The following is a 26,207-nucleotide window of genomic DNA, read 5'->3' as shown; positions in this document are numbered from 1 at the left end:
CTTCACGCACACTTTAAATCTTTCACGCACTGCTATCTATAATGACAGTTTTCACAAACTAAAAACTTATACATAATATGAGATAGAGTAGATAAAATTATTTTTAAACTTGTTTCCTGTTTAAAAAATTATGCGATACTTTTTGCGTTTAGTGTATATTGATGACAATAGAAGTCAGAATTTTCTTTATAGCCCGATCAAAGAACAATCTGACCCCAAAAAAAATAAAGGAAGGATGAAAATTTGGGAATAGGTAGTTGAAATTGTCTATTATTATATAAGAAAAAGTTTACAATTCTACATCCCCTCCACTTTTCAAAAATAGAGGGGAATACCCCCCTCTCGAAGGTGAAAAATATACATTCAAAATAAGTCCGGAATTGTATAAAATTACTAATTCTAAGCAACTTTTGTTCTATAGAGTTTTTTCCCTAAGTCAATACTTTTCGAGTTATTTGCAAGTGAATATGTTCATTTTTAACAGAAAAAAACATGTTTTTGGACGGTTTTTCGGAGATAACTCAAAAAGTAAGTACTCTAGCGAAAAAATATTCTTAATAAAAATATATCTTATAAAAAATTGAAAAAAACGGTTTATGCTTAGATTCTGTAGAAGCAGAGTTGTAGCTAATGAAAAGTAGGTTCTTCTTCATAAACTTCCAAATCGAATATTTCAATGTGAAATAACCCAAAAACGGAGCACTTTTCGGGGAACTTCATTTCAACTTTTTTAAAGTGTTTAAAAAAAGGATTATATTTATATTTGTTTTTTAAAAAAACTTGGTAACATTAAAAGTAAGTGAGTTACGCTCAAAATATTGTTGGTCCCCTTTATTTTTGGTAAAAAAAATCGCGAAAATCACCCCCTAATTAGCATCACAAATAAATTTTATCATTACCACTTCACAAGTTACTTTGCTTATGTATTATTTATATGATCTGTAAGTTTCATCGGTTCAAAGTGCTTATTTTTGAAAAAGCTGTAGTTAAAATGGCTTGAGCGAGTAACTAATCACGAGTTTAGGCAAATTTTGAAGAGCCATAGCATAATCAATTTTAGTATAACAAGAAAACAAAAAAGGAAAAATATTCAGAAAAGCAAAACGTACATTTTATTACTCTTTATGATTTTTGGTATTACTAATAATTTTTAAGTTAATTCCATGAACAATTCCATTTTTTTTTTCAAAATTAAAAAAATGTTTTATTTTAAACCCAATTTTTTTCAAAACTGAGCACTTTGAACCAATGAAACTTATAGATAATATAAACAATACATAAGTAAAGTAACTTGTGAAGCGGTTACGATTAATTTTATTTGGGAAGCTAATTAGGGTGTGTGTGTGTGTGTGTGTGGAAAGATAATGGCATGGAATCAAGTCCATTTGCCACAGAAAGTTGTAAAAGTAATATTCTAATAGTATAACTACAGAGATGTGGGTTATGCCGTTTTAAATTTGTATTTTATTTTCTTTAATAAAATTTACTAAAAGTTCCAAGGTGTTTTTATTGGCAGCTAACAAAATGTGTGTGAGATTTAATGGAAGAAAATATTTCATTTCAATAAGTGTACGAATTAAATCATTGGATTTTTTTAAATGTTTTTTGCAACCGAAAAATATATGATTTAGATCTCCGTAAGAGTTCTGATCACAACTACAGGCCGAGGACTGTATAATGCCCAGCTTAGCAAGGTGCGATGGAAATCGCCCATGATTTGTTTTAAGTCGAAAAACACTTGCCGAAAAGAATTTTGAAGTAGGGTAGTTGAAAATATATAGAGGTGGGGATGGTAGGGTAGGATGTATTTTAAAGTAGGTATTTTGTGAGTTTTCTACAGTATTTTCCCACTGTCGTTCCCATTTTAATCTTATTTTATTTTTTATCAAATGAAAGACGTCTGGTAATGTATAAATATTACAAAGAACTCCGTTAAGTACTGCTTCCTTAGCCAAACTATCAGCTTTTTCATTACCTAGTGTACCTGTATGACCTTTGACCCATACAAATGTTATATTTAAATCTGCTATCAAATTTTTTAAATTGCATAATATAGGACATTTCATTCTTTCAAATTTTATGCTTTTTATTGACTCCAATGCAGACTTAGAATCAGTTAGTATTACTCCATCTCGTAAATTATTTGATGTTAACCAAGTAATGCCCTTCCAAATTGCTATAAGTTCAGCAGTATATATGCTACATATTGATGGTAATTTAAACATAAATGATTGTTTTGTATTTTGGATAAAAACTCCACAACCAACTCCGTGTTTTGTTTTTGATCCATCTGTATATATAAGTGGCTTATTGACTAATCCACCTAATATGGATTTTAGAAGGGTGTGATTTATATGATGGTATTCTGTATAATTGGGTATTATGACTCTGTGTGGTTTTATTAGTGATCTATAGGGTATGGTATACATAAACAATGTTTTATTTTTACCAAAAGAAATGTGATCAGCATTGGTCTCAACGAAAGCTTCTGCCAGTGGAGGAGAATTCTTTATTTTCCAAAAGCGGTTTGTTAAATCTTCTTTTGCAATATCACTTAATTTGTTGATCATGTTTGACTCTAAGGATTTTAGTTTTAAAAGATATTTTTGTGATAATAGCTGCCGACGCAAATCCAAAGGCAATTCATTACATTCTGTCAGTATTGCTTTCACCGGTGATGATATCATTCCACCTATGCAAGTTCTAAGACATTTATATTGAACTCTGTTTATTTTGTTTAGATTGGTGTTACAAGCAGATCCGTATAAACAACATCCATAGTCAATGATAGACCGCACATAGGCTCTATAAAACAATAAAGCTATACCAGTAGCTGCGCCCCAACTTCGATTTGTTACACACCTAAGCAAATTATAGCCTTTCTCACATTTGTTTATTAAGTGACGTATGTGACTCGACCATAGTAACTTGGTGTCAACAATGATACCTAAATACTTAAACTCTTTAACTACCGACAAGGTACGCCCACACAGAGTTAATCTCTCTGGTGCACGTAGTCTATGCCTGGTAAAAAACATAATAGAGCATTTTTCTGTTGAAAGGGTCATACCAGTTTCTTCTGTCCATGTACTTACCTTATGCATAATATTATCAAGAGCCTCAGTGCATGCTTCATAACTATTTTGGATGGTGTATATACAGATATCATCTGCATATTGTATGCAATTTACGGAATTATGAAATAGTGAATGAATATTGGCAGAATATATATTAAAGAGTATAGGACTAAGTACGGATCCCTGTGGCAACCCATGATAAGCAACCCTTGGACCATGTAACACATTTCTATGGTCTCTAATATAGACATGTCTAGAAAAATATAGTTGCAATATATTTAGAGCAGTCGTTTCGCTAAGACCAATCTTAACCATTTTCTGTTTAAGTATATTTATATTTACAGAGTCGTAATCTTTTATATCTAGGAATAAACAAGCTAGATACTTGTTGCCAGAAAAGGCAATCTGGATGTCATTTACTAAATGAGTTACTGCATCCAAAGTACCATATCCCCTTCTAAAACCGTATTGAGTATTAGGTAAGATATTGTTATACTCGATGTACCACTCCAGTCTTGTTTTTATCATTCTTTCGAACGTTTTAGTTATACATGACATTAATGATATAGGGCGATAAGAGGAAGGCATATTTCTATCTTTAGTAGGTTTTAAAATTAAACAAATGGTAGTTTGTTTGAGATGCTCAACATAGTTTGAATTCACCCACCAATCATTGTATATATTTAGTATAAAATTGTTAGCAACTTGGGGAAGATTTTTAATAATGTCATATGTAACATAATCATTACCCGGAGCAGTACATCTAGAGGTCTTAATTGAAGCTTCAAGTTCTGTTATATCAAAAGGTGCCCATGTAGTGGCTGCCAATTTTCTCGTTCGGACCTTCAAGCATATTTGGCACAAAACTAGGTGCTACAATATCAAAAATTTGGTTTATTAGTTCTTCAGATAGAGGATGTTTTTTAAAAGTTGAGTTTTTGTTCGATATTTTTTTTATAAAACTCCAAATTTTTGATATTGGGGTATTTTTATTTAATTTGTTAATAAAATTTTTCCAGCATAGTTGTTGCTTTTGTTTAAAAAGTAATTTAGCTTTGGCCTGAATATGCTTAAACTTGAGGTAATTTTCATAATTCGTGGTCATTTTATATTCATGGTATGCGTCTTTTCTATCATTAACAATTAAAGTGCATTCATTATCCCACCAAATAGGATTTGGAGGTTTTTTACTGTTACCTGAACGAGATTTCATTGACTTAGAAGCTGCATCATTTATTACTTTCATAAAAAAATCAAAGGAGTTATTATTACTGTTATTGTTATAGATTTGTGTTTCGATTAGGTTTTGAAAAAGCGTCCAGTCAGCTGAAGACTCAATCCATTTTCTAGAAGGTGTTTTGTTAGTGGGGATATATTCCCGAGATATAGTAATATGGATAGGGAGATGATCTGAGCCAAGTGTATCATTCAGAGGATTCCATTCAGATAAACTTAAAAGGCTAGGTGAGACAAAGGTAAGATCTATGGCAGAAGGTCTTTCGTTAGGTCTGACTATGGTAGGTAGTCCGTATGGTAGGTCGTCCGTCGTTTAAAATAATTAGGTTAGTTTCTTCTATAGCTTCTACAAGTCGATTTCCTTGTGAGTTATCTATTGTAGAGCCCCAAAGACTGTGATGACAGTTAAAATCACCGCATATAATGACATCACCCTGTAGTTGTGAAAAAAGATTATTCCAGTCAGTCTTAGTTGCTTTTATGTTGGGAGCTTTATAAATGGAGGCTAAGGATATCTTAAGGTCATCGATATATGCTGCACATACTTCTATTTTGGAATTAAAGTTTTTACGAATTGAAATTTCATGATAGCATAGGGAATCTTTAATAAGTATGGCAGTGCCTCCGAATCCATCAGTTCGATCTACATGTAATATATTGTAAGTTGGTAAATGAAATATTTTCTTTTTAGATAACCAAGTTTCGTTAAGCATAATTAAATCAAATTTAACAGCGTGATCGTTTAGAAAATTAATAAGATTAGCTTTGTTTTTAGTAATGGAGTTACAGTTCCATTGCAATATATTTATCATCTACTTAATAATAATTTTCGTCACTATCACTATCATTGTATTGTATCGTATCTAAGATTGTTCTGAGTTCTGTTTGTGTTTCCTGGATAACTAGTGGATCTGGGTTTACCAAATTAAATTTTTTAAGCATATTTTCAAAAATAGAAGGAAGTTTCTGCAGTATCTGTGATTCTAATTTTTCTTTGTATGAATGGAAAGATTCTCTATGTGGATTAGGAATGATAGGATTTGAAGCGGTATTTTTAAGTTTAAATGAAGGGGGTTTATGAACTGAAAGGGGCGAACTTACTTTGCGCTTTTTCGGCTGTTGGTAATGTGGACGTGGTACCCAATTTTTATTACTCGTGGAGGGGGAATTGTTCGTGTCAATATTACCATTCAGCTCAGGGAAATTGTTTAAATTATTTAAAATATCGAAATTATTATGTGTTACTATTTTAGCGTAAGACGGATTTCTTACAATAACTTCAGCTTCTTTAAATGATACATTTTTTTCAGACATGATCTTTTTAATTTTTAATTGTTCCTGGTATTTCGGGCAAATTTTTGATACGGACTGATGGTCATGCTTTTCACAGTATATGCAGTAAGTGTCAGAAGTGCAATCGGTATCATCATTTTCATCGTGGGTTTGACCACATTTTTTACATTTAGTTGTAGTGCTTTTACAGTATTTGGCTGTGTGGCCATATCGAAGGCACCTGAAACACTGAACTACAGGATATATGTAGGGCTCTACAGCAAATCTCACCAAATCAATTTTAACAAATTTTGGCAAACTATTTCCTAAAAACGTCAAGACGATCATTTGTCTAGGGACAAACTGTGTCTCATTATCAGAATCAACTATCCTACGTTTCATTCTTTTTACATCTACAACTTTATGTTCACTTTCGATATTCTCCATTATATACTTTTCGGACAAAATGTGTCAATTTGTCTGATAATTGCCTTTTTATGGTTGAAAAAAATAGGTATATACGCGATCAAATTGTTATCTTTTATTAATTTATGTCCTATAATGGCATTAGCAATATTATAAGATTTAAAAATAATTTTTACTTTATTTCTCCCGACTAATTTTATGTCAATAACATGTGTGTTAAAAGTAGTATTTTTAAATAAATAGTGCCCAACTTTAACAGCCGATAAATGACTTTTTTGATCAACCGGTTCAACGATAACATAGTACGGTCCGATGTCTGTCGAAATATATTTGTTGTCTAAATTATATATTTTATTATCAATTTCCATTTCGCCTTGTATATCTTTCTCATCTGGTGGGTCTTTTCCAGACGGGGGAGTACCCCCGTCGGAAGAGTTACTCATTATAATATTAAAAAACTTGTACTTACCTTAACTATGGGTTTATGAAATAACAAACCAAAATAAAATATCTACCTGCCTAAATTCGAGCAAAAAGTAATTAAGCGCGTGTAACAAAACCAACCTTACTGTTCGGAAGACACACTAATACTGCTAATTAGGGGGTGATTTTCGCGATTTTTGTACCAAAAAATAAAAGGGGACCAACAATATTTTGAGCGTAACTCACTTATTTTTAATGTTAGAAATTTTAAAAAACAAAAATAAACTTTTTTTTAAACACTTTAAAAAAGTTGTAATGAATTTTCCCCGAAAAGTGCTCTGTTTTTTGGTTATTTCACATTGAAATATTCGATTTGGAATTTGACGAAGAAGAACCTACTTTTCATTAGCTACAACTCTGCTTATACTGGGTCTGCAGACCTCACATGTACACCATTTTTTTTTTCAATTTTTTTTTTTTCAATTTTTTTATAAGCTATATTTTTACTAAGAATATTTTTTTTTCGCTAGAGTACTTACTTTTTGAGTTATCTGCGAAAAACCGTCCATAAACATGTTTTTTTTTTGTTAAAAATCAACACATTCACTCGCAAATAACTCGAAAAGTATTGACTTAGTGAAAAAACTCTATAGAACAAAAGTTGCTTAGAATTAGTCATTTTATCCAATTCCGGGCCTATTTTGAACGTATATTTTTTCACTCACGAGAAAATATTTTTCACCCCGTATTTCCCAATTTTTGTAAAATGGAGGGGATGTAGAATTGTAAACTTTTTCTTATATAATAATAGACAATTTCAACTACCTATTTCCAAATTTTCATCCTTCCTTTATTTTTTATGAGGTTTTCGTAAAATTTTGTTTTCCCTGATCGGGCTATTATAGTTTGCCTTTTACAGGTAATCTTACAGAATTGCCTTTCTTTTTAACAGGTTATAATAATTCAGTAACTACCATTTGTTTACTTTTAAATTATAATATTGGAGTACATTCAATACATGGCAACACTGCTTCCCCGCTTACTACACCGTTCGGTGCTACACCTGAGTCGCGGGGATTTATCCAGTCATTCGTCGATTCTACAGTGGCAATGCAACACATTCTCGTAAGCAATGTTGCCGATTTTAGTGTTTTCTTCAGCCGCGTACTATCTCTTAATTGAAAACCAATAATATGCTATATAGCTCAGTTTATCCTACTTGTAGAGCAAAATTAAACCTGTTTTGGCCTAAATTTGACTTAAACTTTGGAATTGACTCAGCTTTTTCCATGGTCAGTCCATTTTCCCATTGCTATAATTTGCATAATATTGTCAGGCATGTGTATACACTTTGTGCTGAAATATCGCAATATCTCTCCAGAAATATCGCAATGTCTGTTCTGACTAGAAAACTCAGGTAACAGGTTAGCTATTTCCTTATTACTAAAGGACAGCTCTTTTCTTGTGGCCCTGTAGTTGATGTTGTCTTTGATTTGTCTTGATATATTTTAATAGGGCTTTTACTGTAGATTGAATCGTATCTTCCACTTAATTTGTTCCTGCAATGGTACTGTAGCAGTGGCTTCGCCAGCCAGTAGGTATATTAGATTAGCTTTGTCCTCTGTCTGCATATTGTTTTGTTCCGTATCCCATCTGTGATCTGTGGAGGATCTCAAAAAACTCTCAAAAATGGGAATCCCTCATTCACATCAAAACTAGTGACAGCTGACAGTTTTTGTTTTTCTAAATGGTCTTGTATTCGTAATTCCACAAAATACATAGCCTGACTTCTACATATAAAACCTTATTGGTGTATTTTTAGCGGAAAGGAAAGTCCACTAAAATCTACCATTTTAAAACGTTTTTATATACTTGGCTTGGTTGGTGTCACGGACTCCGCAAATTTTGTAATTCATTTTAAAAATACACTCGCGATCATAAAAAGCGGGTCACTCGATGAGTTATTCAAGTTAGATGTCTCGAATTTTCTAAATCTGTTGTCCGATTTGAGTGATTTTTTAGTATGTTATAGCCTTATTCTTTAGCAATATCGCTATAATAATATTGTTGCTAGACCGGTAAATTGTCATTGTATACCGGGTGTAACAATCATACTGTGTTTATTCCTAAAAGTTGGGAACACCCTGTGGAATGTTTTAGCATAGATAAAATATTGAAATTAAAACTAAATTGTAGCCTTAGGCTCTCTTAACATTTTCTTTTTTGATTTATTTGTTTATGTTGGATAATAAAAAAAGTTAAGCACGTTAATAACTAGCCATGTTCTTCATCAATACAGGGTGTTTCTAAATAAGTGCGACAAACTTTAAGGGGTAATTCTGTATGAAAAAATAATGACAGTTTGCTTTATAAACATATGTCCGCAAATGCTTCGTTTCCGAGATACGGGATGTTAAAATTTTCCTTACAAACTGACGATTTATTTATTGCTCTAAAACCAATAGAGATATGCAAATGAAATTTGGTCGGTTTTAAGAGGCAGTTATTGTGGATTTTTTTACATACAACTAATAATTCTATATTCACCATTGGCGTACATACGGGTATAAACATTTTAGATACATCCCGAATGCACGCCAATGGTGAATTTAAAATTCTTAATTGTATGTCAAAAAATGCGCCATAACTACCTCTTAACATCTACCAAATTTCATTTGCATATCTCAACCGGTTTTAGAGCAATAAATAAATCGTCAGTTTGTAAGAAAAAATTCAACATCCTGTATCTCTAAACCGAAGAATTTACAGTCATACGTTTATAAAGCAAACGGTCATTATTTTTTCATGCAGAATTGCCCCTTAAAGTTTGTCGCACTTGTTTAGAAACACCCTGTATTGATGAAAAACATGGTTAGTTGTTAAGGTGCCTAACTTTTTTATTATCCAACATAAACAAATACATCAAAAAAGAAAATGTTAAGAAAGCCTAAGGCTACAATCGAGTTTTAATTTCAATATTTTATCTATGCTAAAACATTCCACGGGGTGTTTCGAACTTTGAGGAATAAACACAGTATGATTGTTACACCGGGTATACAATGATAATTTACCTGTCTAGCAACAATATTATTATGGCGATATTTTTAAAGAATAAGGCTATAACATACTAAAAAAACCACTCAAATCGGACAGCAGGTTTAGAAAATTCGAGAAATCTAACTTGAATAACTCATCGAGTGACCCGCTTTTTATGATCGCGAGTGTAGTTCTAGGCTACCTAGGTACCTGAAATTTTCAGAATAGCTTAGAACTAGCTACCAATGCAATATTTAACTGATATTATACAGGGTGATTTATTAGTAGGGTAAAGCTCCGTAGATCCGTTATAGTAATGGATAGCGATAAAAGTTAATAACAAAAATTGTAGCCAACTTTGAGCTTCACATTACAAAATTAGTTAGAATTATACAGGGTGTTCGATAATATAGTGGCAGATCAAACTTATGTTTTTTTAAATGGAACACCCTATATTTTATTTTATATTCGAAATCTTCTTAACGTCTCCATTACAAAAATATAAAAGTTTGGTATGTTATACAAAGTTATAACAAATTTTATATGAAAATCGTAACAAGTTCAACTCCCTGCATAAATAAAAATAAGCACAACGGCAATGGTTTATTGATGCCGTATTTTTTTACTTATTGTCAAAATTTTCAGAAATGATTGATATTCCTGATTTTCTTTATATTGGATACATGGTGAGTCAAAACGCAAGTACATTATTTTCTCAGTAATTTTAAATGAAACACCCTGTATTTTATATCACTATCGAAAAGTACTATTACCGTACTTTAATTTATGTATAACATTCCCTATGTCTAAATTTATTAGTTTTTGAGATATTTTTATTTTTCAGAGCAAATTATTAATTACGGGTCTAAATCTTTCCAAATTTTAGGTAAGCCATGACTGAATGTCTACAACTGACAGTTTACGATTACTGATTATTGTAATTCATGATGAGTATTGTAATATTGTAATTGATCTGTAATCAAAGTTGGCTACAATTTTTGTTATTAACTTTTATTGCTATCTATTACCATAACGGATCTACGGAGCTTTTCCCCACTAATCAATCACCCTGAATGGATAAATCGATTTTTTTTATTTCATACTATTTTAAAAATGTGGCTAATGCAATGATATTTTAACGTACGTTAATAAATCGATATCTACAAATTGATGGTGGGTCAGTGGCATTAGACTGCAGACCGAGAGTTCCCTAGTTCGAACACGGCTGTTGCTGTTATTTTATAATAATATTCTCTCCTATAAATAATGAAAACGTTTTATTATAAAAAAAGTTCTTTTTTTATAAAAGTGTAATTATTTGAATGCTTCATTACTTTGACCATTTTAAAGCTACCTACATCAGTGCATCATCAAAACGGAAAACGCGTTCCAAGATTACAGCTTAATATATATGAATATATTTTGTTGAGATATTGGGGACACATATTCGCAATATACACTCACTGGCACAAAATTCCGCCACCCAAAATTTTTTATTAAGTTTGAGAATCTATAACTTTATTATTTGTACTCCGATTTTCAAGATTCTTGAATATTATTCCGGTAACAAAAAATGTTTGCTTAGATGGCATTATACGGGTGTGAATGAAAGTGTTGTATTTTACTCCTAACTTTAAAAAATTCTGTGGAAAAATTGGAGGGTTGATTTCATTTCATACTTCTTTTGTGTTATCCTGGAGGTATCAATAAAGTTCTGTTTTTTGAATTATCCGAATAGCTCTTTTCTTATAAGAGCTGTAAATAGAAACACTGCTTTGAAGGTTTATTTAATTAAAAATATCAACCGCACTGAAATTAACAAAACAAAACAAAATTAACTGCAAAACTAAACAATCCAATAGCGGGTATGTCCATCTCTTGCAGCAAGGGCTTCTCGCAATCTGTTTGGCATCGAATAAAGATGTGTTATCCTTGCCTGGGGAATACCCCGATATTCCTCTACCAGTGCCATAACTGTACCAAATTTTCTGGAGGCCTAGGATGACGGCGAATAGCTTTTTTCAATTCATCCCATAAATGCTCAACAGGATTGAGATCTGGGCTGCATGCGGGCTATTATAATCTTATCAATCCAACCTCTATCGTATGAGTCAATCAGTGTTTTTATTTACAAAAAATGGTACAGCTCTTACAAGAGATATTTGGATAATTCAAAAAAGAAAATTTTAGTGATACCTCCAGGATACTATGGCAGGACTATGAAACAAAATCACGTCTTCCATTTTCCACAGAATTTTTTAAAGTTAGGAGAAAATACAACGCTTTCATTCACCCCTGTATAATGCCATGCAAGCAAATTTTTTTTGTTACCGGAATAATACCAAACGATATCAATACATGTACCTACAAATTGGTGCAAGAATCTTGAAAATCGGAGCACAAATAATAAAGTTATAAATTATTTAAAAAAATTTGGGTGGCGGAATTTTGTGCCGGTGAGTGTAGTAAAGAATGGTGGTACAAAGCCCAATTTGAGAAATATGTTAGTGTGTGGAAATTACTCTATAATTAAATAAAATATTACAAAAATGAGCCTGTACCGCCATTAAGAAGAACAAAAAAATACACTTTCTTCAAATAAACTTTTTTACCCCATGCCTAGATTTTGTGTCACATTGCTTACTAAAATTGATTATCTGTAACAAGAAATCGAAAATATTACAACTAATAACTAATTAGGCAACATAGAGAAATAGTCACTATCATTTTGACAAACCTGCGTCGGTTTTCTAAGTATAATATCACCAAATACTATTGACTGTAATACATACAACTCTTGACATTTCCCATTACATTTGAGGAAGCAAAAAAAATAGCGCCATCTAGTGGTTCGCGGTGATAACCAGAGCAATCTAACCTTACATTTATAAAATTGCTTTATTATTGTTTTTGTATAAGTGTTTGAACTATTTTTATTTTAATTTAATTTTGCAAAATTAGCTCGTTATTCAAAAATTTATAAAATTAAATTTGAATGTTTACGTCAAATTTTACGCTGTTACAACGTAGTTTCACCGCAAGCCGACAGTGGCGCTAGTGGCAACGTGATTCCAGATTTCTGTGAGAGTTGGATGTATTACAGTCAATAGTATTTGATATCACGATTCTCTTATATGTTCTGTTATCTATGTCGATATCTGTTCAGTGTAGCAGTGTATTATTTTCTAAGATATTGGAATTCGTTAGTGTTGATCAATCCATAGGGAAGTGTTAATTACTTAATTAATAATTAATTTATTTTATTTTTGTGTAATAGAACTAAGTTGTCGGACTATTTGAAAAAAGATATTATTATTAATTGTGAGTTTTGTAGGTAAGTATATTTTACGTGAAAATATTTCGAATTCTAATGCAAGTATATAAAGTTTTAGCGAAGATTTTTTTATTCTAGAAATATCATCAATAGTATAAAAATTTAAATATTAAATTTAAATAAAAAAGGGAAAATACACGCATTTAATAAAATTTTCGCCTGTTTTGGTTTATTTTTATAAATATTTATTTACTTATAATAAAATTGATTTCTATTAATACTTCCATTTAGCGCGCCTATTAAGTATATTGTCACAATATTGAGTTACGTCAAATACTGCCGACGCACTGTTGCCAAAGTTTCGCAGAACGTTCAAAAAAAGGGTGTGCTAATAAATATCTCCCAAACTAATATTGATGATGCGCTGATGTGGCCTCTCAAGCTAGTTTTCTCGATGTTTATTTATAATAGGTTGTGTAAACAAGCGCAAGGAGAACGATGTTCGACAAATAGTTTTAACCCTTTCAACATGCAAATTTGCAACATAGCAAGAATATTTTTTTTTGCGAATTTTTGATATTAGTTAGGATATATTTTTAAAATGCACAGTTCAGTCACTGCAAGATGTCCTTATTTAAGGACATAGTGAGCCAATGGAATAAAAATATTAGATTTTTTTTAATACTGACAAAAAACAAAAACTAAAGTATTTTATACAATAAATAATGTATGGTATCTTGCAAAACAATTTTTTTTCTTTGCTGATAATACAAAGATGAACATTGCATTTGTTGCATGTCATTTGTGAGTTGCCCTTACAACCATGCAATTTACATCTGGGTGCATTAGGTTTATTATCGTATATGAGCCGTTTTGACCCACAATGTTCATATTTATAATGAAAGAAACTCAAATGAATTGGCGTTGTATACACCAGTCGTAAGTAACTGTAACTATATTTCAACAAATTAAATATTTATTTAAAAAGCTGTTAGATGGCAGCACAAGTACTCATTGGACGGAATAGGACGTCCATAATCAGGGACAATATGTTACAAGGGTAAAAACCCATGGGGCTACATACAAAAATTATAAAATAGGTTGTCTTCAATTGAGGACACGGTGAACGAAAGGGTTAATATAACCAAATAACAAAATAACGAAAACATGACCAAAAGTTGTTTTGAAACTTTTGGTTACACCTTCTAGCACATTTTTTTAAAATAATCTTCTTTGAAAAGAAAATTTCCGGAGTAGAAATCGAAACGTCAAAATAATTAATTATATAAAATGTAAATTTCATTACAATTAATAATTTTGTAGCTTAAACCCATATAAACACCATATTTAAAATGTAAAATTGAGTTGTATAGTTAAAGAATGCAGAATTGAAAATATTTCTTTTGTTGATTGGATTAAATATTGTTGGGTTATTACTGTACTGATTTATTTATTTGTGAACTATTACGCGAATTGACTTTTAATTATTATTAAATAAATAAAAGACTTACTTGAAATTGTTTAATTTATAACACTTACAATTTAACACTTAATTTTACAACAATATATCTAATTTATTTTACACTTACATACTAACTTATTTAATTCATTTGCAAATATTTATTTATCTACTTTAAAAATACATTTCAAACCCGTTCACAAAAACGTAACAATATAATATCGCGTCGAAATTAGTAACTGACTGGCCTGCGGACGAATTTCGGTTCTTTATATATACTTCGGCACAACAACTCGAGGAGGAACATAGCACCGGTCAGTCTAGACAGTTTTATAGGGACATAAAAACAATGACGGGCAACACGATCAGCAGCCCAAGATTTATAAAAGACGATGCAGGACAATTGCTCACTGATGACGAAGAGATAAGCCGCCAATGGAGAAAGTATTTTGAGCAACTCTTAAATACAGAAAACCCCACAACGACAGGGCAACAAAGACAGTACCAGTTAGCCGAACCTGAAATACCAGGGCCCACACTAGCTGAAGTAAAGTCCGCAATTTCGTCCCTAAAAAACCATAAAGCCCCAGGCCCAGACGGCATACAGGCGGAACTACTAAAAAAAGGGGGAGACAAACTACATCTTGAGATATATCATCTTATAAGAGAAGTCTGGGAAAGAGAAGAAATACCGAAACACTGGCATGAAAGCCATATAATACCTATTCACAAGAAGGGAGACAAACAAATATGTCGGAACTATAGAGGAATATCGTTAATTAATACAACATACAAGATTATATCCATAATACTGTTTAGAAGATTAACTCCATACGCAGAGGAAATAATAGGCGACTACCAAAGCGGATTCAGACCGGGAAGGTCGACTATAGACCAGATCTTCGTCCTACGCCAGGTGTTGGAAAAAAACTGGGAATTCAACCGCGATGTACACCAAATCTTCGTGGACTTCAAACAAGCTTACGATTCTGTTAGCAGAGAAGCATTGTGGGAGACTATGGTAGAAATGGGAGTACCTGGAAAACTGGTACGATTAGCAAAGGTGAGCACGGAGAACGCTTCCGCACGAATCAGAGTCGGCAGCAACACGTCGGAGGAATTCCTCATTGACACCGGACTTAGATAAGGAGATCCTCTCGCCCCCCTGCTGTTTAACTTCGCACTGGAACACGCAGTAAGGAAAGCTCAGCCACAACTGACAAACGGATTTGCCGCCCAATGACGTGGACACAATTGCACAATCCACCAGAGATGCAAAAGAAGTTTTCACCCTATTCGAGAACGGAGCCAAGGAAGTTGGTCTTAAGGTCAACGAGGACAAGACCAAGTACATGGTGGTTACGAAGAACCCAAGACCAAGGGTTAGACAAAACGTAACAATTAATGAATACAATTTTGAAGTCGTCAAAGAATTTAAGTACTTGGGAGCGATCATAACATCTGAAAATAACTATGAAAAGGACGTGGCAGCCAGGATTATTGCAGGAAACAGGGCATATTACTCGTTAAGGACCCTACTTAAATCAAAAATACTCTCAAGACCAGCAAAAATAAGAGTATATAAGACAATAATTCGTCCCACAATAACGTATGGAAGCGAAACCTGGACTCTGAATCAGCGGGAAACAACAAAATTACTGGTACTTGAAAGAAAGATACTGCGGACTATCTATGGGCCTTGCAGAGAAGAGACAACAGGAGAATGGAGAAGAAGACACAATGATGAACTCCAGACAATATACGGAGATGAAAACATAGTACGCTACATTAAATCAAACAGAATACGATGGGCGGGTCACGTACTAAGATCAAGTGACGAAAGACTTCTAAACGCCACATTCTGGGAAAGGCCCGTTGGAAAAAGGTCAGTTGGTCGCCCAAGAAAGAGATGGAAGGACGCAGTAGCCAGCGATCTACGTAAAATGGGAGTACAGCAATGGGAAATAGCTGCTCAGGACCGACAACAATGGAGGGAAATAGTAAACGCGGCCAAGACTCACATAGAGTTGTAGAGCCAAATGATGATGATGATGATGATGATATATACTTCGGCAGCGCTCGCCTCGAACGCCCTGGTAAGGTCTGGCCTTTTCTCGTAACGCCGAGAAGCTTCGGAAATAAATAGGCCGGGTTGTGAGCAGCATCATAAATAATGTCACATTGCCCCCTCCTTAAAAGATGGTTCCTCCTGGAACCTTGGCGGGACTCGAACTGGATGCTGGTATCTGCAACTGGACCCTCTTTTACAACTCCCAGTTGTATAAATGTGACAGGGAACGGTCTTCGCTCCGCACCAGTAACTATGCGGATTGCAACAGACTAACACCTGGACCTCGGTGTCTTGGAAAATTTCTTCCACCATATTTCGGATAACTCTCCAGTCTAATTGGCTGCATTCTAACTTTGGCATGGCTAACTTTTGCACGTCGGACTCCAACACGTGCTCTCTCAATTGAATGAATGCATCCCATACATCTTGGTAGGTAGGTTGGTCATGGACAGTGTCTTTTGTTACCAGATAGAATAGGTAACGTGATGCATCTTGGAGTTTCAATGCTTTGCCAGGAGCTGGCAGTTGGCATTGAAGTTCTGCAACTCGACCAAACTTCCTTCGGAAGGCGGATGCCATCCCTCGTGCGTCTTTGATACTGGCCGGGATGGTATGGGCCAGTGAATAGTCATCGGGAAGTGCGAGTAGATCTCGCTTTTCTTCAGTGGTAACACCATGTCTCGCTTTACCGGTACCTCCGTAAGCCCCCATGAACTCTTCAAACGTGAGGTCAGGTATTTCTCGAACTTGGTTGACTTCTACTTCTTCATCTACGTCGTGGTGTCCCTCGTATGGCGTCAACCGGTTATGGTGGACTATCATCGGCTTTCCCCTAGGAATCTTGCTTATTCGGTAGATAACGTCATTAATTTTCTTGACAATGAGGTACGGACCTTCCCAGAACTGCTGCAACCTGGGAGAACAACCTGTTCGCTTCTTTGGATTATAAAGCCAGACTTTGTCGTTCTCCTTGAAATATCCCTTCTCGGCTTGGGTATCGTATCGTTTCTTCATTCGGTCGCTAGCGATCTGAAGATTAGAACGGACCAACTCATGTATATCGTCCATTCTTCTTCGTAATTCATTCACGTAATCCTCACCAGCAACATCTTCTACAGGTCGACATCCAAACTCTAGATCACAGGGTAGACGCATCTCACGTCCAAATAGGACTTTTGCTGGTGTTTGGCCAGTTGATTCATTAACAGCAAATCTATAGGCCATTGCGAAGAACGGAAGGTACTGGTCCCAGTCTCGTTGATGATTGGACACCATCTTTGTCAAATACTTGCCGACTGTCCTATTCATATGCTCCACCATTCCATCCGATTGCGGGTGATAGGCCGTGGTTCTTGTCTTCTTCATGCCTAGTTTATCACAGATTCCTTGAAATAGATCGCTCTCAAAGTTCCTTCCTTGGTCACTATGGATCTCCAGAGGTACTCCAAATCGGCTGATGCAGTCTTTGATTAACACATCTGCAATAGTGGCGGCCTTCTGGTCTGGAATTACGTAGATCTCCACCCACTTCGTGAAGTAATCCATTACCACCAACATGTACATATTTGCATCCATTGTCACTTTCTGGAAATGGCCCGGCAATATCCAAAGCTATTCTTTTAAACGGACTTCCAACATTGTACTGTCTCATAGGAGCCTTTCTTTTCCGGTAGGGTCCGTTACTTGTAGCACAGGTAGTACATTTCTTACACCAGTCCTTCACATCGTCGGAACTATTCATCCAATAAAATCGTTCCCGAATTCTCTGAAGGGTCTTCTTTACACCAAAATGCCCTCCTGATGGCCTGTCGTGTAACTGACGAAGTACTTCGGCTACTCTGCTCTTTGGAATCACCAACTGTGTTCTCCTCGCTGAACCATCATCATTTTCCATTACTCGTTTAAGCAAACTGTCTTGCAAGATAAATGAGTCCCACTGGGCCCAATACGTCTTAACTACTGAGCCTAGGCTTGATATTTCTTGCCAAGATGGTCGACGATTTTCTTCTTTCCATTTTCGAATCTTCTGTAAAACTGGATCTTTTTCTTGTTCTTCCTTGATCTTGGTAGGCGTCCACTCGTCGTTGACCACTGTTGTTCTTAGTACTGCTGCTTCCTTTGACTCTGTTTTATTGCAATGGGAACACTCTGCTGGGCACGACCTTCTAGATAAAGAATCAGCGTTCCTGTGGCTAACTCCGGCCCGATGCTCGATCTTAAAATCATATTCTTCTTCTTCTTCTTGACTGGCTTTACAACTCGGGGTGAGTCTTCGCCGCATCCACTATGGCCCTCCATCGTCTGCGATCTTGCGCTTCGATTTGCCATTGTTGTACCCCAATCCTAGATAGATCGGTTTCAACATCATCCTTCCATCTTTTTCTGGGACGGCCCACTGATCTTCTACCGTCTGGTCTCTCGAAGAACACTGTCTTTAGCACTCTGTCTTCCTCTGATCTTACTACGTGACCTGCCCATCTTATCCGATTAGCTTTTATATGTCTGACGATGTTTTCAGTACCATATAGAGTCACTAATTCAGCATTGCGGCGCCTTCTCCACTCTCCTATCAATTCATCTCTTTGAGGACCAAATATCATTCTGAGGACTTTCCTTTCAAATATCAGCAATTTATTTATTTCTCGCTGATGTAGAGTCCATGTTTCACTCCCATATGTAACAACTGGGCGAATAATTGACATGTACAGTCTTAATTTAGATCAGTACAGTCATAGACATGTACAGTCTTAATCATATTCTTGAAGTCGTTCAATCCATCTGGCTATCTGACCCTCTGGATTCTTAAACTGCATTAACCATTTAAGGGCGGCATGGTCGGTTCGGATTAGAAACTTCCTTCCATAGAGGTATTGATAGAAGTGTTCCACCGATTTTACTACTGCTAGAAATTCTCTTCTCGTGACGCAGTAATTTCGTTCAGGTTTTGAAAGCACTTTACTAAAATATCCAAGGACTCGTTCTTGTCCTCCTTGAATCTGCGACAGCACTCCTCCAATTCCCACATTACTTGCATCCGTATCTAAGATGAACTCTCCTTCTGGCAGTGGATACCCTAATATTGGTGCTGTAATTAAATGCCTTTTCAAAGTTTCAAAGGCCGTTTGGCAGTCTCCATCCCAGCAATAATCCCTTGCTTCCTCTGTGAGTCGCGTTAATGGCTTAGCGATATCTGCAAACTTCTTAATGAACCTCCGGTAGTAAGTACATAGTCCCAGAAAACTTCTCACTTGATGTTTATCAGTTGGTTCAGGCCATTCCTTAATGGAATCGATTTTTCCCTTATCCACGGCCACTCCTTCTTTGCTGACTATATGACCTAAATAATTGACTTTACTTTGAAATAGCTGGCATTTCTTGGGGTTTAACATTAACTGGGCAGCTTTAAGTCGATTAAAAACGTCTTCTAAATTCTTCAGGTGGTCTTCAAACGTCTCCCCCAAAACGATTATGTCGCTAAATACACCAGGCATGTTTTCCAAGATAACCCTCTCAACACATTTTCCATAAGCCTCTCAAATGTCGCAGGAGCATTACAGAGTCCAAACGGCATAACGTTGAATTCCCATAATCCAGATCCTGTCGTGAAGGCCGTCTTCTCCTTGTCCACTGGATCCATTTCTACCTGCCAATATCCAGACTTCAAGTCCAACGTAGAAAACAATTTACTTCCAGCCAATGTGTCCAATGTGTCGTCGATCCGAGGCAGAGGATAACTATCTTTCTTGGTAACATTGTTCAACAAATGGTAGTCCACAAAAAACCTCGTAGTTCCATCTTTCTTCTTGACCAGGACCACTGGAGAGACCCATGGGCTCGTAGAAGGTTCTATCACCCCGTCTTTCTTCATTTCGTGAACAATCCTTTCAGCTTCCTCTCTCTTCGCCTGTGGTAATCGTCGAGCTGTTTGACGAATTGGCCTAGCGGTACCAGTGTCAATTTTATGTTTGACAACTGTCGTTCTTCCTGTCTTTCCTCCTTTCGGTACGAATATGTCACGATATTGCCTAAGAAATTCCCTTAATTTCCTTTTTTCCATTTGATTTAGAGATTGGCCTGCAACTGCAACCATTTGGTCGAACTTGTCGTTGGAATTATCTGATGTTGTCGTCTGACGGATTATGGACGTCACGGGTACACAAGTTCCTACTTTTGTCTCCTTCTTAATGGTCACTGGGTAGTCATTGACATTAATCAATCTCACGGGAATTTTTTTAACAGAAGTAACCAATTCCTTTCCAATTATGATTCCTCGGCCAACCTCCTCGTCGTGGTTCCATGGCTCCATCATAACAGGTGTTCCTTCTTCTACAATTCCCTGTAGCCGCGCTACGATGATCGTTTCACTCCTCGCAGGCACAACTGTATCTTCTTTAATGGCTGCTAGCACAGTGCTGTCATCATGTGGATGAAGAAATACCTCCTCGTTGCCAACTTTGATTACCCTATTCTTAAAATCCAATTGAAATCCATGCAAATTCATTACGTCCATTCGTAATATAACATCTTCTTCGATATCTGCAACTATGACGGTATGGACGAACTTTTCTGCTCCAATCCCTAATTGTATCTGGATTTCTCCGTGGGTGTTGGCATTTTCACCTGTGGCAGTCCGCAGTCGCAACCTCGTTGGTACGAGTTTCTTACGGCTGTTTACAATTGACGGTCGTATAATGGTCCTGGTCGCTCCGGTATCATATACATCCGGTATCATGTACATATACACTATCCTCACGACATTTCAAAGAAGCTATTAGTATTAGACGGTCTTTAGAGGAGTTCTGAGTCGAGGCTGCCCTCCTAGGGTCTGTGCGTTCTCTTATTTCCTGCTGGCGAGTTTCTTGATTTGCGTTCTTCCTTAAACTCCGTGCGTGCCCATTTTCACCACAATTGCAGCAATTCGTGGTCTTCGTTTTCTTCGATGTAAAGCCTTTCACCATATTTACCAGCTGGTCAAGTTTGTCTTCATCCTCTTCTTCTTTCACAGTTCGAACTGTACTGTACTCACCAGAGGCCTGCGTAGCTGATTCGAACTCGGGGGCAGCGGACAATACATCGACCAGCGTCTTGTGACGAGCTAATCGCAGTGTTCTCTGCATCTCAAAATCACGAAGACCATCGGTAAATGTTTGCACGGCCAACATTTCCATCATGTCTTCGGGAGCTGTTGGATAAGCAAATCGCACTAGCCTGGCAATATCTAGCTCATATTCTTGAAGAGCTTCATCTTTCTTTTGTCGTCGGTTTTTAAGCCGCGCCTGATAGACATACTCCAAATGTTCCTGCCCATAGCGCATGTTGAGTCTCTTCATAAGTTGTTCATAATCATTAGTTTCCTCTACTGCTATGGTCTCAAGTACATCTAAAGCCTCTCCTCGAAGAGCAATAACCAGGTTTACAGCTTTGTCTTTTTCAGACCATCCGTTCGCTCTTGCACCTGCTTCGAACTGTGTCATATAACTGTTCCAGGACGACTTTCCGTCGAAAGTCGGAATTTTGACTCGAGCAGAACTTACACTGCCTTCAGTTATCGGCCGTGGCTCCGATTTGTATTTGGGCCTATCCTCTTCTATCTTCTTTTCCATCTCCTTGATCTTTACTTCAGAAGCAGAGACTTGGTTTTGTAGCAACGATACTAGTCCATAAAGTTTGGTCATACAGCAGGAAACTTTCGAAATTAATGAAACCAAAGCAGCATGCTTATCCTCGAATAAATAGGCTTCTGGATCATGACCATCTTCTTTTAAGGCGTCCTTCAGACGTTTGACTAAATCAGCCTTTTTGCCAGTAGAGTTCAGGTCCCTTTCTTCCAATTCAAGCCTCAGATCTGCAGTTGTTAGCTTACACAAGGAAGACATGATCACACACTTCACTTAATTACGATTTATATTTTATTTATTTTTAAAGATTCCACACTGTATTAAACCGAGCTTATATTACTTATTTATTTTTTTATCCACTTCTGACCCATTTGTTGGGTTATTACTGTACTGATTTATTTATTTGTGAACTATTACGCGAATTGACTTTTAATTATTATTAAATAAATAAAAGACTTACTTGAAATTGTTTAATTTATAACACTTACAATTTAACACTTAATTTTACAACAATATATCTAATTTATTTTACACTTACATACTAACTTATTTAATTAATTTGCAAATATTTATTTATCTACTTTAAAAATACATTTCAAACCCGTTCACAAAAACGTAACAATATAATATCGCGTCGAAATTAGTAACTGACTGGCCTGCGGACGAATTTCGGTTCTTTATATATACTTCGGCAGCGCTCGCCTCGAACGCCCTGGTAAGGTCTGGCCTTTTCTCGTAACGCCGAGAAGCTTCGGAAATAAATAGGCCGGGTTGTGAGCAGCATCATAAATAATGTCACAATATTTTGATTTTAAAGTACATATTCTTAAAACTTTTTTTAGGTGCATTACCAATCCGTCAACTGTTAGATTCCTAACAGTAAAATTTCAAATTTTGTCGGCTCTAGGAGCCGTTCTTATAAAGTTGTGTAATGATTGGACACAGAATAAGACTCACGAAAAACTCTTAGAAATCATCATTGATATACTCTACGGTTTTTCTAAGTATAAAGATTACATAATTATAAATGTATTAAAAAATACAAAGAAGGGGAATGCAATGGAGAAATTGGCCGATTTATTAACGCTGAATAATAAGAAGATAATGAAAATTATTATGAATTTTATTAAGATTAGTAAACTTAAGTCTGATCTGCCAGTACCAGAGATTGTTAATAAGTTTGTTGAAGAAGTGTTTGGAAAGTATATTGATCCAGAAAATGGTGGTATGTATATTTTCTCTACTTAAATTTCATATTAAGGTCTTTAGCCATAAGTGGTTTTGCATATCAAAATATGTATATACAGTGATGAGCGCTCTAATAACCGGCAGAATAACGCAAAAGATGGACAACATAATGTGTTGCTAAAATAAAAGAGGTGAAACTAGTAGAAGTGGGAAATTATCGGTATAAACCTATAAAGCATGACCACTTACAATAGTTTCCCACCTTTAGATGTTAGCTTTTTTTTCGTTTCAACTGACACAAATAAACGACAAAATGTGACAAGGTAGTATTTTTTTTATTTAATGGTATGGACTATATGTCAATCAGCCAGTCACAACATGATTACTATATTAAGAAGAATAAACATTTAAAGACCGTAAAGTCCATAAAATATCAATAACGAAGAAAAGTTAGGTAGTAGCTGAATATTTTTTGCCTGAGGGAATGTTTGTTTTCATTTATTGATGGACAGCCTTGTCTAACAGCTCCGTCATAATTATATAAAATATAAAAAATATTAATGCCACGTTAACGTCATACGTATGACTAAACTTTTGTCATACGTATGTCACTAAAGTCAACTAGCTCTTAACTAACATCTAAAGGTGGGAAACTATCGTAAGTGGTAATGTTTTATAGGTTAACACCAATAATTTCCCACCTCTACTATTTTCACCTCTTTTCATTTCACAACGCATTATGTTGTCCATCTTTTGCATTATTTTGTCGGTTATTAGCGCGCTCATCACTGTATATTGTATAACACTACGGAATAGTGTTCAAATGTAGGGAATGCAATCTGCACTTCAAATTGAAACTATGTACATTTATTTCTGAAATTCGATATTTCATTGATTATTTATTTTTTCAACTTCATCAGGAACATACTACAAAATTAACTAGGTAACAATATTAATTAAAAATCCACAAGGAAAAAGTTTTCCTGTAGTTGGCTGTATACCTTTATACCATATAATACAAAAAAACAATACAATCCTTTATAAAAGGTATATATTTAAAATCCCTAAAAACGGCTACATCACAGAACTAGTTTTCGATTGGTTGACCAATCATCATCAGTGCTTACGTGATCTAACATGCTAACCGCCAAAATACAATATTACAAAAATATATGCGGGTAAAAACCCTTTAAAAGTAATCCGTCAAGGAAACATCGATGAAAAATGCGAAGTTAAGCAAATATATATTTTAAACATCCATGCTTAAGTTCGCATTTTTTATCGATGTTTCCTTGACGGATAGACCAGGGTAATAAGACAAAAATATACCCTGTTCGTGACACTTCAGCAGCCAGGGTACTGAAGCGTTTTTTCGACAAGTAATACCTATAGGAACAAATTGTAACTATTTCCTGCGTAGGATCTGGCGGCCATTTTTATTTATAAACAATTAACTGTCAAAAAATGGCATTTTCCCCTTTTTTTTCAAATCGATTGAAAACAATGAAACTTATGATTTCTTTAGTACAAATATCTTTGAGATTATGGAAAAAGCTTTAAAATGACATATTGCAAAGTTTGATATACTCATTTATTGTTAATATAATTGAGAAAAAAGGTCGGAATTGCAAAAAAAAATATTTTCGCAATAACTGCTGTAAAAATTAGTGTACAGGTTTGAAATTTTTGTCAAGTGAGGGTTCTTTGGTGCTTAATATGTGATAAAAATTTAAAAGCGATTAATTCAATTGTTTAAATTTTATTCGAATTGTTTATCTCAGAGAGCATTTTTTTTGCAATAACATAAGTCAGAAAAAAATGACGTTAGGACTATTCCACAGGTGTCAAATGGAAGAGCATGAGCTATATTTTCAACTTGGTTTATAGAAAGCGAATAAAAAATGCATTTATTAGTAATAAATAATTATGCAAAAGTATGTAAATCTTCCCTTATAAACTTTTTGAATAACTTTTTCCAAAAAAAATAACTTTTTTACCCTGTTTTAAGTGCACAACTACCAAGTAATGTTATTTATATCATACTTGATTAAAAATTGTAATAAATATATATAATTTCTTATATAACAAAATAAAAAGTTTATAAGGAAAGATTTACGATACTTTTGCATAATTATTTATTACTAATAAATGCATTTTTTATTCACTTTTTTTAAACCAAGTTGAAAATATAGCTCATGCTCTTTCATTTGACACCTGTGGAATGATTCTAACTTCATTTTTTTCTGACTTATGTTATTGCAAAAAAAATGCTCTCTGGGATAAACAATTTGAATAAAATTTAAACAATTGAATGAATCGCTTTGAAATTTGTATCACATATTAAGCACCAAAGAACCCTTATATGACAAAAATTTCAAAGTTGTACACTAATTTTTATAATAGATATTGCGAAATTAATTTTTTTTTGCAATTCCGACCTTTTTTCTCAATTATATTAACAATAAATGAGTATATCAAGCTTTGTAATACGTAATTTTAAAGCTTTTTCCATAATCTCAAAGATATTTGTACTAAAAAAACCATAAGTTTCACCGTTTTCCATTGATTTGAAAAAATAGGGAAAAATGCCATTTTTTGACAGTTAATTGTTTATAAATAAAAATGGCCGCCAGATCCTACGCAGGAAATAGTTACAATTTGTTCTTATAGGTATTACCTGTCGAAAAAACGCTTCAGTACCCTGGCTGCTCGAGTGTCATGGAAAAAACCTTATTACCCTGGACTAGGATTACTTTTAAAGGGATTTTACCCACATATATTTTTGTAATATGTATTGTATTTTGGTGGTTAGCATGTTAGATCACGTAAGCACTGATGATGATTGGTCAACCAATCGAAAACTAGTTCTGTGATGTAGCCCTTTTTAGGGATTTTAAATATATACCTTTTATAAAGGATTTTATTGTTTTTTTTTAATATTAATTAAATACAAACCTCTAACATTCACAATAAATATTATCACTTATGAAATACTGTACAGTAGAACTCCAATTATCCGGACTCCAATTATCCGGATCGCCAATTATCCGGATCAGATTGAGAAAACGAAAAAATCAAGTTTGTAAAAAAATAATTCATTTTACTGTGATTCAATATTGTGTGTCAA

At 34.7% G+C, this 26,207-nt stretch overlaps 1 protein-coding gene across 1 annotated transcript in view; it reads left to right on the top strand.

Moving 5' to 3' along the window:
- Window positions 1-26,207, top strand: part of LOC126881194 (uncharacterized) — an 86,921-nt gene that overhangs the window by 18,655 nt on the left and 42,059 nt on the right. Inside the window, exon 3 of the mRNA XM_050645298.1 lies at window positions 22,735-23,117. Within this exon, the coding sequence (XP_050501255.1) occupies window positions 22,735-23,117 (383 nt within the window). The remainder of the gene's footprint in view (window positions 1-22,734; window positions 23,118-26,207) is intronic.

Source organism: Diabrotica virgifera, chromosome 3 (assembly GCF_917563875.1).
Source record: "Diabrotica virgifera virgifera chromosome 3, PGI_DIABVI_V3a".
Lineage (NCBI taxonomy): Eukaryota > Metazoa > Arthropoda > Insecta > Coleoptera > Chrysomelidae > Diabrotica > Diabrotica virgifera.
The sequence above is the reverse complement of the archived record's forward strand: the minus strand, read 5'-3'. Positions and strand labels throughout refer to the sequence as shown.